Source organism: Corvus cornix, chromosome 1A (assembly GCF_000738735.6).
Source record: "Corvus cornix cornix isolate S_Up_H32 chromosome 1A, ASM73873v5, whole genome shotgun sequence".
Classification (NCBI taxonomy): domain Eukaryota; kingdom Metazoa; phylum Chordata; class Aves; order Passeriformes; family Corvidae; genus Corvus; species Corvus cornix.
The window spans coordinates 59,582,821-59,599,121 of record NC_047057.1 but is presented as its reverse complement, the minus strand read 5'-3'; the positions used below and the strand labels follow the sequence as shown (position 1 = coordinate 59,599,121).

The 16,301-nt window shown below is 43.4% G+C and overlaps 1 protein-coding gene and 1 long non-coding RNA gene across 2 annotated transcripts in view; one reads left to right on the top strand and one right to left on the bottom strand.

Moving 5' to 3' along the window:
* Window positions 1–9,994, bottom strand: part of ARFGAP3 (ADP ribosylation factor GTPase activating protein 3) — a 28,285-nt gene extending 18,291 nt beyond the window's left edge. The window contains 5 exon segments of the mRNA XM_039571362.1: window positions 1,054–1,185; window positions 3,592–3,664; window positions 4,140–4,258; window positions 9,843–9,881; window positions 9,883–9,994. Coding sequence (XP_039427296.1) covers window positions 1,054–1,185; window positions 3,592–3,664; window positions 4,140–4,258; window positions 9,843–9,881; window positions 9,883–9,912 — 393 coding nt within the window. The 5' untranslated portion in view covers window positions 9,913–9,994.
* LOC120411939 lies at window positions 9,838–11,357 on the top strand. The gene is made up of 2 exons (XR_005604534.1): window positions 9,838–9,928; window positions 11,162–11,357. It is a non-coding gene; the product is annotated as an uncharacterized LOC120411939 (long non-coding RNA).
* The last annotated feature ends 4,944 nt before the right edge of the window (window positions 11,358–16,301 follow it).

The following is a 16,301-nucleotide window of genomic DNA, read 5'->3' as shown; positions in this document are numbered from 1 at the left end:
ACCTCTGTCAGAAAGGATACTGAAGGTACAAGCTCACCTCACCACTCAACAATCAGCTCTATCAGTAAGTCAGAAAAGGAATTTTTTAACAGGGGAGGGGATGGTTGGTAATAAATGCAATTATCTGAATGATTTACTTCAGTAATTTAAATAGCACACAATCATTTAAGTTTGCAGTGCACAACTAAAAATATTTACTAAGTATTTACTGAATTTTTCAAATAATTAGCATCAAACAATTGAATGGAATCTGTAACTGAAACAAGATCATCACAGTTTGTCAGAGTCATTTGGGGAACTGAACATAAGCTTAGATACAGCACATTGTTATTTACTTGAACAGATTTCACATCTTAAGCTGTTTACTAAGTCAAAAGAAATATTCTCTGAACTTGATAATGTGAACTACATTGTCCATAGTATGAATAATAAAGACTGATCCATTAAATTTCATGCTATTTGATGCACAGGTAAGAGATAAAAAAAACAAGCCTTCTTGCTTTTAATTTCCACTCATCTGATCAGCTTCAGGTGTACCAGTCACAAATTTTAACCACCTGAATTAAGCAATGCAAACATGTTTTCTGTGTATGAAGAGAATTGTTGCTGAACTTATTTAACACTTCAGAAATCACTTCTGGATACTTTGCTTAACTCTTGTCAGCAACCTAACAGTGTTTTGACAGCTTGCATGAACTGCCTCAGCATTTCTGATGGAGAGCATCAAGTTCTACATAACTTGCTAATTTTCCCAGATATTATTTCTGTAGGGAAAAAACAAAAATATACATACTTACCTGTTCAAGAAAAATCCCACTTAAATCACAAATACTCTGTAGTTACTTCTATTACAATTTTTCATGCTGTACTTCTCTAAATATTCAATTCCAGATAAGCAAAAATAAAACCACTACGTGGTTCATGGAGAAATGGCCACGTTATCTGAAGACTGATAATCTTTTGTATTACTGTTCAGAAATTTAAAGGGACTTTAGAGGGAAAGAAGGTGAAGTTTTTCAGCAATCTCCAGGGCTCAGGACACACACTACTCACATCAGTACCGTGCTTTCTCGTGGCCTGTGTCGCAAGAGATTTAATCTTCTCCTTGTACAGCTGAGCAGCACGACTGTTGTACTTGGCATTGGTGTCATTGGTTGTGCACCCATGTTGGTGGAAAAAAGCAGACTGGGAAGCAGAACACAGAGAATGCTGTGAGGAACAGGTTTAAAAACTAATGACATTTGACACAAAAGTAAATTGCAATGCAGCAAATGACTCTGCTCCTCTGCCTAAATCTGATCTTTTAAATTATGGAGTCTAAGTAATCTGCAAAGTACAAAGAAAACTCCACGCTGGCAACTTCTTTATATATAATAAAACAGAAAAAACCCCAATGCATTAGTGGGATGCTTTAAGAGCATACACAAACGCAAGCTTCCATTATACACAAAGAATCCTTGCTCTGAAATCAAGTGATTAAGTGGAAGGAAGAGGTAAAATTGATTGCTAGTAGCTGTGCTTCACAGCACATTCCTAATGTTCTAAAAGGCATCGCTTGGCTTCATCTCTGTCAGGCTAGAGAGAACAATGTATGTTCAAGAGTATCAAAGTGAGTGTAACAAAAATGGTCCTTCTTCAAAAGGAAGGTGTGTTCATGCACACATCTATGTGCCCAGGTATGTTTATAGGCTTGTGTGTTTATATAAAATGAATAAATGAAGAGTGTGCATTTCTGCACGCAAATATATACACCTGTTAACTTGGTGCTCAGAACCCTAATTCCAATTACCGTAGAGATTTAATCTGAAAGCAAAAGGAATAAGGACACTTTGGATTTTCTAGCTATCTAAAACACAGCAGGAAGCTCAGGACCACTGTTATCCAGGATTCAGCATCATCAGGCAACTACAGAACACAAATTATTGATGTTAACCTAGCAATGCTTCTCGCCAGTAGTTAGTAAAACTAGAATTTGGTATTTAACTGGAACCAAAAGGGAATGGCTTTTTAGTGCCATTAAAATGAAAGCGTTAATTTTACTTCAAATGTCCAGACAATTTACCAATCCGGTTTTTCAAGCTCCGAGTATTAATCCTCTGAAGCAATCCAAACCAGACCACAGAGAATTTGAGGTATTTGGGGAGTTGCTGAGGGTATATTGCACCTCTTGGTACAATGTATGATAGGAAACAGTGATATCCAAGCAGGAAGACAAAACCCCACAAAATTAAACAACAAACGTTTGTTGTTACTCTTCTGCTAATAGGCTTTCTAAGATTAACTGAAGACTTTTTCAGACTTTCCCATCTCTTCTTTCCAACTGCCTCAAACCCTTTACACAGCAAAAGTGACGTAACTTAATCAAAGCTTTTAAGCATTTGGGTAAAAAAGAAACTACTTTTAACGTGAAATCTCCCTCTTCTCATTAGTCAAAACTGTGATTTTTATGTATTAAATGGCATAAAAAACTTGATGAGGGCACTCATAACAGCAGTACTAACATGGAAAGGAGTAACTTAGCAAGGACAGGCAGAAGAAAAAAAGGGAGAAGACACCATGTAACGGCTCAGATCTGTAAGCCTGAGACAGTGACTTGCTGCATGCCAAATTCAATGAAAAATATTTGACTGGAAAATACAAAAGTGGAAAGTAAGTAATAATGACCCTGAACTCAGCATTTTTTGTATGTAAATAGGAAAAAAAATTATGAAAACCCTAAAGACTTAAGGAAAGATTGTTAAAACTGTCAAGGAAAAGACTATGGAAAGCAAGCTTGGGGGAAGCTTCTCAAAGCAACAACATTAAGGGCCAAGCACAAATGAAAAAAGGTAAGGGATAAGCACTCAGTTAACTAGAAGAAAAGAAGAAATTGCTTTTGGAAGTTGCATGTTCCCACACTGGGTGGGCCAACTTAGGGAAGCACTCTCAGTTATTTGTGGAAAAAACTGGGAAAAGATTGCCAAAGAGCTTACAAAAGAAAACAAAAAGGGAGATTGAGAAAAGACAGCTGTCAACAGAATTTCAATTTACAAACACATTGTATAAGTACATAAAAAAAATCAAGTTGAAAGCAACAGCCAACATGAATTGGCCCAAACCATGACACTGCTAGTCCCCCTCCAACAATGCAGCATGTCTCATCTTCAGTGCTAACTCAGCTGAAGTCAGATCTTGATTCCAGGGTGACTTTTGGCAGTTCCATGGCTTTTGGCATGTTTTTTCAGCAGCCATGGAAGGAATGATGGTCACAGGAAGGGGCCATAAGCTTGGTTTACAAGCCATCCTTCAGCAGCTGTCTAAATTAGACATGTACTGACAAGGAATCTGATCTGGCCTTTTCAGAGATTTTCATCACGGACTTCTAAGAAAAAAACCCAACATTTTCAGGTTATACCAAAATGGAAAAGCTGCAAGAATGAAGGATGAAACCAGCATCCAGAGGAATTCTTTAAAAATGACGGGGGGGGCCGTAACAAAGAAAAAGGACTTGAAAAATAAGAATACTCCCAGGAAGAGAGGCAGTAAGGACAGACAACATTTTCCAAGCCTACCAAGTTTCAATGTGCAAAGCAAACACTCGGGAGTACGTACAGCGTTTGCATTTCCTCCAACCTGCATGCATCTCAGCTGGAACCAGGACCAATTGGAATCCAGTTCTGTAGACCTAAACACAAAGAAATGTTTTTAGTGTTACCTCCAAAGCCATTTAAAATCACTCTGGTTTTTTGCCAAGTGTTTCTCCCCTCCCCCCTTCCTTTTGCAATCTGTAGTTATTTATCAGACCCCAAAAGGCCCTGAGTCAGCAGCTGGGACACTCACCTGGAATGGGACAAGATCAGGGTGCAGATTTACTGCACCAGCTGTCTGCCTGAGCACTACCCAAGTACCAGAATCACAGAATAGCTTGGCTTGGAGGGGTAGAAGTCAGGTGCCACCACAACGAGCTGCTTCAGGAAGCAAAGCCAGCAAATTGAACACAATTCGCAAGAAGCTATCAGATACAGCAAAAGCAACACGAACACTAAGAAGGTTTCAATCAGAAGCTGAAGGAAGAATGGGTCTTCCTCTCTGAGCAGGTATGTGAACAAACAAAACTATTAAAAGATGACTTTTACTGTCAAAACTCACCAAGTACTTACCGAATGAAGCTCAAGTGAACGCCAAGGGACCGGTGGGTCCCTGAGCAGTCAATACAGAGAAACACTCCATAGGTGATGCTTGCCCAGCTGGGGTTCTTTGCTCCACAGTCAAAACACACCTTAAAGCAAACAAAGATCAGGAACAGGACTTGAGCATAACCAGGCCTTATACCACTGTAACACCCCTGCAGTGATCCAACTTCATTAACTCATTCTTACAGCGTTTGTTGACATGACAACTCCATCCATCCTAATTTTAAACATCTAAAGAGGAGTTACACAATCTGCCCACACAACTCCATGCCTCCCCATTTCCAATTATAACCAGTGTACACAGGTTGAGAAACCAGGTCAGAGAACTCCCACCAGCCTAGTTCAAACACATGTTTAACACAACACTTCCAGCACTGCTGGAATAGGAAAGTGTTTAAGAAATACTTCCTGAGGGCAGGCTCTCCTCATGCTGCACATGTGAGTCCCCAGACGGTATCAGCAGGACTAATGGCACCATTATCTACTTTCCTATATTGAAACCTTGACCTTCAGGGCTAGCCATGGCAATCCAGCTGTGTGAAGAAAGCCTCTGAGCACTGCTTATCCGGCAGCCTCTGCAGACATTTGCATGATTCATCACACACCACCTGCCACATCAGCCTTTCCACTGTCTGTGCCACGCTGGTTAAAAAGCAACCAGGTCCACAACTACTGCATGGACAAACCCAGGAATTCTCTACCCTCTGCCAGCACACTGGACCTCTAACACTCAGCAAAACAACAAGAGCCGTGTCTGCGTATGTCTTACACACTCTGCAGGTCGGCAGACCACAACTTTCAAGTCCTTTTTCAGCTATTCTGAGTTTTGTGCTTCCTTGACCAAGGAAAGCAAGAACCAGAAAAAAAATTATCTGATACAAATCAATTATCAAATGCAAGGAACACCACAACTTCAAACAGGGACAGCTATTCTGAGTTAATGCCATGTGTACACATCTATTCCTCTATGACAGGACTTTATCTGATCAATGCTTTTTCAAAGGTATCTGCAAAGGCTGCACAGAAGTATTTTTATAGTAAAAGCATCCACCCATAGGTACAGCCAGAGCCATCTAATAAGAAATAACTCCACAGAGAGATAAGCTTTTACACACAAATTGACAGCATTCCAATCTGCAACTTTATCCTTTAACATCCTCCTATAAACTTAATGCATCCTCAGATAGCAATGGAAGTTCTAGCTACATGCAGATATAAATAATAAAGTTTATTCCAAGTCAGGTGGGGACATATTGAACACCATAAATAGGCCACAGTGCTTCCAGCACCTCCTTGCCAAGCAGAACAACAAAATAAAAATAAAATTAAGAAGTCTTCTTGCCAGAAACTCCCTCTGTGGAAGTGGATAGAGATTTTTGTCTTATTTTTTTTTGTACTTCCACAGCAAACAAGCCCTGAGTCTGGGCTCAACTCATGTCACCCATCATCCACCCAAATTAATTTCAACTACATGCCCAGGAGCAGTTTGAAGCTAAACTCCTCAGTTTAATATGGGTCGATTCAGCTTGTGCAGTCCAAATTTATCAAGCACAGTCCACCAGCAGATCCAGCATTAACTCTTCCAACAACTCAACATTTTAAGGGTGAGCTTCAGTTAGGTAATGACTGGTAACACACACAGAAAGCACGGAGATCACAGCTTCTGCATGTGCAAGTCCTGCCTTTCCCTCTCAACAGGGACCCAACATTCATTAATGTTAGTTATATATCCCACTCCTGTAGGTGGAAATGGGGTATTCACTGGCATACAGCAGAAATGAAAGCTACACAGAATGTGTGACAACAGGAGGGGTTAGAGGGAGACCCTGAAATAAGCTCATGTGGAAGAATGACACAGAGCGAGTGAGGGAGAAAGAAGAATGACTAAGACTCCATGCCATATTCTAAGAAAACACACAGCCTAAGTAATCAGAACTTGTTCTTTTTTCCCCCAATTCTTTGAAGCAGTTCCTTTAAAAAACCATGAGACTCATCTTCATTTTAAATTGACTATTTTCAGGCTTTTTCTTACAAGGCCAAAGGAGGATGGGGACAACAAAAAAGGAGAAGATTCTGCTTGAAACGAAAGCCAACAAAGCAGCCCTGGTCTCACTTCTGATACCGGAGAGCAAAGCTGACTTACAGCTGTAAGTCTTGTGGAAATTCCCTGGAGTACAAATGGGAAACAAGAATCTGGAGTGAGTGGTTAAAAAAACCACCCATGTTTTTAAAAGGTCAGTCATAAACATACCTGAAGATTCTCCTCCTTTCCCTTTCCTTTCCTCCAGTTATAAGCACCTTGTAATTTCAACATCTTAAAGTCAATTGCATCACCTCGGAGTTGGCTGCCACAGCTCAGTATCTTCACTCACACAGGAGTCCCTACCAGACACCTGTGGAGATTATTCACAGCTATAAAAATGTACCTTTCAGGATTGAGATGCAAGCAGGAACATCCAATTTTCTTGTGAAAGCAAAGAAGGAACAGCTATTTCCATCAATGTTATGCAACAGAAATAGATGCATGTTTCATTAACATTTAGATTAATTTTGCTTAGTTTTCTCAATTTTTAAAGTGCTTCCCACCACATAAATTTTACGAAGAATCGGGGGAAGAAATTAAAATCAATTTCAGAGCCACCCCATGAAATTGTTTCCATTTTAAAAACAGACAAAGTGTATTTTATGTAGAGATTTAGGAGCGACTAAAATATCAAAATACTGATTAAAAATAAATTTGAAGCATATGCTTAAATACTCTAGTGCTTTCAAAATACGCTTGCATGCTTTTTGTTTATTTTGTGTCAAAGCACTTCGCGACAGTGTGGATTCAGTAAGAGTCACTTTGGAAAAAGCCAGCCAAAGACCTGAGATGTTCGTATGAGAGCACAGAGATTTGGGTATAATCCACAGCAAGCAGTCACTAAATCACAAAACATCTACATTACAAATAAATAAAATATTGTCATTGGATATGGAAATTCAGTAATGAATAGCTGATAGAAATACTATTTTTGGCACAAGGAGAAGAGGTGAGTGGGTTCAGCAAGATCACGTATCCCTGAGGTCAGGGTTACACAGAGACCTCTACACTTTGAAGCTCCACACCTTGCCATTCCCAGGCTGTGGATCCAGCTGCCTGAACACTAACCCAGCTGGAACTCAGGAGGCAGTGCCACACTAAGCCAAGGTGATCTAAATCCAAGCAGCTCCTCTTAGATACCAGCCACTGTCCCCAGATATGCTTTCCTTCTTCTCTTGCATCAGCACTAATAATCCCAGCTGCTGATCCTGCTGCGAAGCAGCTCTACATGGGCACAAGGACTCAGAGCAAAGGTAGGGCCACCTCACAGCACAGCCACCTGGCCAGGAATGCCAACACCAGGGAGGGAACTGCAGTGCTGGCCGCGGGAAGGCAAGAGGACTGCCCGCTTTGGAAGTGTCATGATCTCAAAATGACTTCAGGGACACAAGATAGCAGAGTCCATTCTGGGGCAAAACCCAACAGACACAAACCACCCCACAACAATAACAAAACTCAACTACTGAAAAAATACCAGCACAACACGCACACCCGGGAGTCCAAGCAGAGACAGGAATACCATCACCAACCAAAGAAAAGAACCAGGTGGAAAAGAATGAAAAACCAACATTCTCAGAGGAACAGATCTATGACAGAATAAAAGAGACTTTCAGCAAAGCCTGAGTGTGCAAGTCTTCAAAAGAGCTGAGCTGTAAAGCTCAAACACTCCAGTTAACAATATCAAGTAGCATAAGGACTATGAACAATTTTATGGGTACAAAATACATTCTACTTAATAACTGTAACATGCTTGTTAAGTCATCAGGCAGCTGATCACCAGTCTGCTGTCACCAGACAGCTCTACGTTATGTAACATCCAAAGACACCAAGAAGTCAAAACCTCCTCATAAAGGGAACTAACATCAAACTACAGATGTTAATTTCAAGACAATTATTCAAACATCACTTTCAACACACCATAACCCAGAAATTACACTATGCATTTATTTAAATGAGAATTCTTTTCCTAAGCTCATGTGCATTAAGAACTACTGCAGAGCACCCAGAACAGTGTAAATGCACATGCCTGCCTAGAGCAGTCAGTTCTTCCCGAACTCTACAAATAAACCGCACAGTTAAAGCGAATTACTAAGCTTTTAATACAGAACCCTTTTCAATATTTGCACTTTCCCATGTCTTTCTTCCCCAGCAAAAAAAGACTTACAAATAAAAGGGGCAGGCAGACTGCTTAAGAAGAACACAACAGAAAGGAAACAAACAAGATGTAATCAAACAGGAGAGGAGAAACTGATGGAAGAAACAACTTTTACTTAAGGAGAATGGTCAGACAGACAGGCATGGGAGAGCTGTGAGATCTGAGCTGCTGTTTTCCACTCTCCCTCTCTGCCTTCTCAGGTCAAACCAGACCAGGCACCACCGCATTGTTCTCGAGTTCTCTGTGCCTGAGCCACTTCTCTGCCACTGGCCCACAATGAGTGGCAGCACACATTGTGCTAATATTGCTTTGTCAACACTGAATTTCTGTGTAGCATCTGACATGAGGAGACAGATACACCTGAGCAACCACAGGTACCATATCCACCTGATTAAATCTAGCTGGGTAACAAGGAGACCAGCACAGGGGAACTGCTCGAGGCGCTCCATGCTTGCCAGGCAGGGACAGTACTTTTTAATTCTCCTATGATCCCCATACACAAAAAGCATCACAATAGCCCTAAACGACTCAGTTTTCACACATAGTGCCAGTGAATTTCAGGAGCTTGTAAGAGATCTTCTCTCACCCTCGTTGTTGGGACTAGGACCCTTCCTTGATAAACTTTTTACCCCATTGCAAAGGCAAGTTTTAAGAATACTTTTGTCAGAAACTGAGAGCTCACCTCTGAGCTCTGCTTTCTGAGAAACCACACCTGTACAGTCGTAATGAATTGTGTTCTAAGAGTGGAAGTCAGTTTTGGACCAGAGACAGACATCTGGATTCCTATTCCCAGAAAACAAACCCAACGTGTTTCTTCTTAACGCTAATCCAAAGTTTCCTGGTGGGTGTCTATTTCATGTATGTTCTCAGCGTACATCGCAAAGCCAACACAAACAAGAAGCACAGAGCAGCTGAAGGCACTTGTGCCGCGTCACCTGGCCAGGCACCTTTCCCAGCCCACACCTTCACAACACGGAAAAACCCACCTGAGCACAGGACAAGCCCACTAACATTAAAGAACAACAAACTTTTATCACTGCAGAAGTGGCTGTGCCCCTCCGTTGGATAATAAAAAAAAGGAGGGGAAAAAAAAGAAACACTCACTCAACACTACGTTGTGGCTGGTGGGGAACTTGTTTTTGTGCCCAGCGGAGCTGACCCTCGCAGCGGACCTGAGGCACCCGGTGGGGGCCGCACCTCCCTCCCCAGGGGCTCATCCCTTCGGGATGCAGGACCCCGGCCGGAGGGACGCGGGGCAGGCAGGGAAGGGCTCCCCGCTCTCGGGACGGCCACCCCGGGGACCCGCCGGGCCCTTCCGTGCTGTCCCGGGAGGGACGCGCCGGGCTGCGGGCCCCGCGCCTCCCCCGCCCCGCCGGCTGTGCGACGTGTCACCGCGGCGGAGCGCTGCCCGCGGCCCGGCCCGGCCCCTTACCTTATTGGTGGGCACGGAGCGGAGCCGCTTGAAGATGGCGGGCGATGTCCTGCTTGCTGGGCTCGCACATGGCGCCGGGGGAGCCGGTAGGGCCGCCGGGGGAATCGCGGGGGAGAAGGGCCGGTCTGCCCGCGCCGCCGCTCCCGGGACGCTCCGCCCGCCGCGGCCGGGCCGGCCCGCGCCTGGCGCCAAGGGGCGGTGCGGCCCCGCCCGGCCCGCCCGGTTGCCGCGGAGACGGGAGCGGAGCGAGACGGCCCCGGGGTGCGCGGGGCGAGGGGGCTGCTGGCGGTGAGGGGAACCCCGCAGCCACCGCCTGCGCCCTGCACAGAGTCACTGGAGCGTTCGGGTTAGAAAAGACCCCGGAGATCAGCGAGCCCAACCCTTGAACGATCGCCACCGTGTCAGCCGCACCATGGCACTGAGTGCCACGTGCATCTTTCCAACAGCTCCAGGGATGGGACTCCACCACCTCCCTGGGCAGCCCGTTCCGATATCTAATCGCCCTTTCCATGAAAAAAGTCCGCCTTGTGTCCAAGCTAAACCTTCCCTGGCACAGCTTCAGACTGTGTCCTCTCGTCCTGTCCCTTGTTCCCTGGGAGCAGAGCCTGACACCCCCCTGGCTGCCCCCTCCTGTCAGGGAGTTGTAGAGAGTGAGAGGGTCCCCCCCGAGCCTCTTCTCCTCCAGGTTAAACACCCCCAGCTCCCTGAGCCGCTCCTCATCAGACCTGTGCTCCATCCCCTTCCCCAGCTCCGTTCCCTTCCCCAGACTCACTCCAGCCCCTCAGTGTCCATCTTGCAGTGACAGGCCCAGAACAGGACACAGCACTTGGGGTGAGGCCTCACCAGTGCCCATGACAGGGGACAGCCACTGCCCTGGTCCTGCTGGCCACACTGTTGCTGACCCGGCCCAGGAGCCATTGGCCTTCTTGCCCATCTGGGCACACGCTGTGGACCAGCAGCCCCAGGCCCTTTCCTCTGGGGCTCCTTCCAGCCGCTCTTCCCCAGCCTGGTGCTGCTGGGGGTTGTTGTGACCCAGGGGCAGGACCTAGCACTTGGCCTTGTTGAACCTCATTCCTATACCCTCAGCCCATTTATCTAGCCTGTCCAGGTCCCACATTATGGGATGTGGGAATGGGAATCAGCCCCTCTGAGACCTCCATGAAATTTTTTGACTAAACTAGGAGGCCTGACATGATGATGAAAAAGGCCAGAAATAATAAAACCCTTTTTGTCCTGTCTCCTTAAACTTCACAAAGGAATAGGCTAAGAGGCCAATATTCAGGAAATTACTATAAAATTAATAAAATTTTCCTCTGCAGGTCATCACACACCGTAAAAACCTGAGGGGTGTATGACCCAGGGTACCTGTGAGGCTGTTGGCTGAAGACATTTTCAAGCAGAAGAGTAAAAGAAATGGACCTCTCTGGACATAGCAGTCATGTAGCCTTCCTCTGAGATAGAGTCATATTCAACTATTAAAAAAAATATAAGATTATTAAAAGTAATATTGGCATATTTGGTTCTGACACCCTCACTGATTGCTTTGTGTACCCTCACCTTGTTCTATCTTCCACTGCCCATCTAATATTTCTAATATTCTAGTATTTCCAAATGTCTAGTCTCAGGCTTTTGCTTGTGTCTTGGGTCTAATTTCTGGCTTTATGGATTTTATGTCCTACATTTTTGAGGAGGGGAGGACAAGGGTAAGTCTGAAAAAAAATAGGGTAAGTAGCAAGATCTATAAAATAGGTGTGCCATGAACAGGCTGCCCCACAAAAACTGACAAATGAAAGGGATTCTGCCACTCCTGCTGGTCCTGGAGATTACACCTTTAGGAAGAAACAGCCAGGAAAAATAACCCAGCCAAGATAGAAGAGCAGGAATGAGTGTCACTCATAGCTCCAGGATGAGCCTGCAGCCAGCGGGAGAGAGACTGCAATATAAGAAGTCAGGGAAGCTGCAGGGGAAAGCAAAGGGTCAAGAAACAAAGGAGAGAGACAACTTCCTAGTGCCAGATTTCCAGTCACATACAACCTTTTTGATGTCATGTGCATAATGTCATATATATATAACCAGTGGCCAGGCAACATGGTTTAAACAATTCACATTGCATAGACAATATTGTGCAGCCTACCCAGTGGTCTCCCCAGGGCAAGTTGTTGCCTTTCAGGTGCTAAGACCTCCAAAACAACAGCTCAGAGGTGTTACACTCATGCAAATATTAAATGTTATTTTTCCTCCAGTCTGAATAACAGAAGAACAAACACCAGCAAAAGTGCTTTACTGAATCCCTTTATTGACTTCTGTGCATATATTATAAAGATGGGGTACATTACCAACAGCAGCAACAGCTAAAGTACAGATAAGTTTGGATACAAGGAATATTTTAGAAATATTTGCTGTACAGACTCCTCCTACTCAAAGTCTGCAAATCCTCTGCAGCCTGCCTCAAAGAAGGTATAATGGATAAGATCCAAAAATAATATAAAAACAGACAATAAGCTCATCATTACAAACAAATGCATTTGGACTTCAAGTGTGGGACGTGGGACCAAAAAAACCCAAACAAATACAAAAATTAATTACTGCCCCAAGACAGAAACAATATATTGTGAGATGCTCTTCTGGACAAGTGGAACAGAATAATGTAATTCAAGCCAATGAGGAGATGAAACTGAGACTTCTCTACTAGCAACATTTAGTTTCTTGAACCTCCAATATCCCTTTCATACAAATCCAATTAACAGCTGTCAGAAGAAAAATAATCAAGTCCAAGCCTAGGCTTTATAAAAAAGCTCAGTGCAACCTTTCACATTCCCTCTTTTGTCCATGAGTTTTTGCACTTGAATATAATGCAATCTAAAAGATTATCTGTATTGCAAATCAGTGCAGAATCAAGTCAGATGTGAATTAAAAGTATGTCCCCACCTGGTCATTTTTGTTGTCTAAACAAGGCCCAAATCCACCTTTTGATGCAGGAGCTTGAGCCCATGTCTTGATACATGCACTGATATAGTTGGATGGTTGCTGGTATTACAGGATTAAGAAAATTCCAAATAAAATTAATATATGTCTTGTCCAGGTATGGAGAGGTTAGAGGTTTAACAGAGATCTGGGGTGACATAACTGAAGAGTGATCAGACTTGATGGCATGTCTTCGTTTTGTCTCTTCAGCCAAAATAATGTAAAATAAAACAAGCACTATGTCCCGTTTTGTTGAAGAAGCAGAACTTTCCTGTGCTGACTTATCTGGAAATAAAAGAGACAAAAGCTGCGACAATTAGAGTATCTCACTGAAGCTCAACCTGCTGTGAGTGTTATCCTGGCTGCCTAAAAATCCCAGCCTGAACAACACAGCCTTCGGTTTGGCAGCTTCCTTGCACCTCCTGTGCTAAATGCCAAGGAATTGTATGGAAATCCAGCAGGGCTGGGAAGGGCTTACCGTGTGTGTCAGCAGGGTTCCTCAGCGGCTGTAACATTTCACCACCAGCAGGATGACCGTGAGGAGCAGAACCACTGCCGAGAAGAGCAGGGCGAAGACAACGTAGCACCAGGGCGAGTTCTCCAAGCAGGTCACTGCCAAAGGGACAAGGAACAGGAGTGTCACCGCGGGCAGAAGCAAGGCAGCTTTTGTTCTGAGTTATGGGAGTGTGAAAAATCATTGTCCCTAGCTAGGCCTGCAGATACAGCCTGCTACAGATACAGCACCTGTGTATCTGTACGGGTTTATACGTATACAAACCTGTGTGTGACTATGTGTGCGCATAAAAACACACTTTCAGGGTCAGAAGAAACCTTCTCCTGGCCAGTCCTAGATTCTATCGTCGCAGCTGTTGAGAAGATACCTAAAAATACAATCTCTTACTTTCGGTGGCAGAGGACAGCTTTGCCAGCACTGCTGTGCCAGCATTTTGCCATGGGCACACACAGCACTGCCAGTGCTTCCTGCTCTGGAATATACCCTGCCTTCTCCTTGGAAAATGGTTTGCAGTGGTTGTGCTGTCCTGTGCTAATTGTCTGAGGTTACACTACTGAAGACCTACAAGGCAAGCTTGAAGGTCCCATCCAGGCTTTAAAAAAAGATTTTATAGGTAATTTGAAATTGTAGAGACTCTTTCCAGATTACCATAATTTTTAAGCACAACACAGACACACTTGTTTAATTGGTCTTTAAATCCTTGCCTCCATCATTTTCTGCTCCAACTCTAATCCTGACTAGGATCACTGTGTTCATTTGATCCCCATTCCATAATACTTTCCATTTAAACTGCTCCCCAATTTAAACAAGAATCAGAACAAACATTCAGCTTCTGTGGTTTCAAAGAGGTTCCAGCAAAGAATGTGAAGGGGCAGAGGTCTCCTAGTAGCATTTATCCATATGTAGAGCATATATGGATTTTGATATTCCTTGAATAAAATTCTAAAAACCTGGACAGTGTAGCCAGAGTCAGAGAAAGGAAGGAGGCAAGTGAGGACTGGGATGTAAAAGGAGCCAAAAACCAGACAGGTCGATGACCCTGTATCAAAACTGCATTACTGACAACACTTTCCATGCTGCAGTCCAAGCCTGGATTCATTGGGATGAAATCAGAGGGCATTTCAATGAAGCCAGTAAATTAGTTTTGTCTTTGTAACAGGGTCTCCACCTGGCTCGCTCCCTTATCTGCCTGACTGCCACTTTTATTCAGAAAAACTATCTGAAGTTTTCAGTTTCTTTTTCCTTGTTGTGAGGCCAAATTAAACCCCAATGGAAATGTTTGTTTGCATGAGCATTTCCTATAGCTAACATTTGTTTCCATATAGATCTTAATTGCTCTTATGCATCACATGAGTGCAATATTCTCTTCTTCATTTTCACTCATACACAAGAGTCAGAACTCATATCCAATATATTATTTCACTTTGCAGAACAAAGTTTTCTTCCAGGGCTGGTTACACGGTTTGAGACAGTTTAAAGTATCTTAAAATTTTAACTTAAGAAAAGATAGACAAAATTTTTCTGGAATTGTCAAAAAGCTGTTCAAAATTTTTGTTTTCTGGCTATTACTTTCCAAAAGTAACTCCATTTTCTTTAAATAGTATTGCTGGCCTGTTCATTCACCCAAAATTCATTTGGAAGTGAAAAACAATACATGGAAATTGTTGCTAAAATGAACAGAAGAGTTTTCAAGTGCCTCCACTGCAAAATGAATTTTAAGCATGTTCTGAGCATCCCTCAGGAATGGGGAGCAGGGAAAAATGGATCAATATCCCCTGCAGCAAAGAGAGAAAGTAATGGTGTCCCATTCTCTGGAAAAATGTGATTTTTGGCTCTGAAATATAACGAGAAAATGTGACGTGTCCTGCAGTGTTGCAGTACCTGAATGTGTAATTTTGGGTGTGCTGTCAGGTCTGTCAGATCTCCATTTCACATTCACCTCAGCATATGTGACTGGATCGCCTGGAGGGACAAAAAGGGCTGAAATTACTAGAAGAGTTTGTGCAATAATTGTTCTGCTGCACAGTATTCCAAATAAATAAATAATATTAATTTATTAAATTTTAGAAAATTTTTTAAAATCCTTCTAGGTGACTCTCAGTTGCCATATACTGAACTCTATTATTAATTCTGGGTTTTTCTTGTCATTCCAGATCTTACACACACATTTATATATTCTGTCAATCTTTAAGCAGAAGTTAATCACTGGCAACTTCTTTTGGCTAAATTAATTTTTTTACTCTATTTACTCCTTAATAAACCACAATTATGGCTGTGACACTCATGGTCACAACCATTACAAAATGTACTTCATCCTGTGTTACAAGATTTTTGCGACCAACAGAGAGCATAAAAAGCGTCGTCAGGGTGGGCCTCCCCGAAGGTGAGGGATTGGCTGGAAAAATGCACTTTCCCTGCCTTGCCAGCCTCACTAATGAAGAGTTCCAGTCTGCTGGGCTGTCAGAAGTGCTTGATCATGGAAACAGGACAGGGAAAGGAATTTGCAACAGGATTTTGAGCAGCAACCCAGAAAGTGGGTGGTTTGGTGAGAGCAGCGCTCTGCTTATCTTTGGAGGCTTGTCTGTCATTATGCATGGATGCTTCCACTGGTCACGTCAGTAACAGCAGAGATCTCTTTCACTGCAAAACCAGCCCATTCTTTGGCTCTCAGTGGCCAGTGCTGGGTGCAAAGCCCAAGGAAAGCAAAGACAATGTTTAGGTACCTGACTCCTATGATGTAGTTGAGCTGCATCCCATAGGAAGTGCTTTTAAATTCATATACATAAAGGTATGCCCAGAGGACATCTCACTGCCCAGGGGATTTCCACAGGGCCACTGGCCCAAACCAGCAATATTTTACACTCAGAAAAGCTCAGGGAAGAGGTACCAGTAGAAAAATGACTGCAGGTGTAATGGGGCAGTGGACTGCCCCGTGACACAGCTTATCATTCGTTTTGTGATATTAAATCCAGAGATGAACT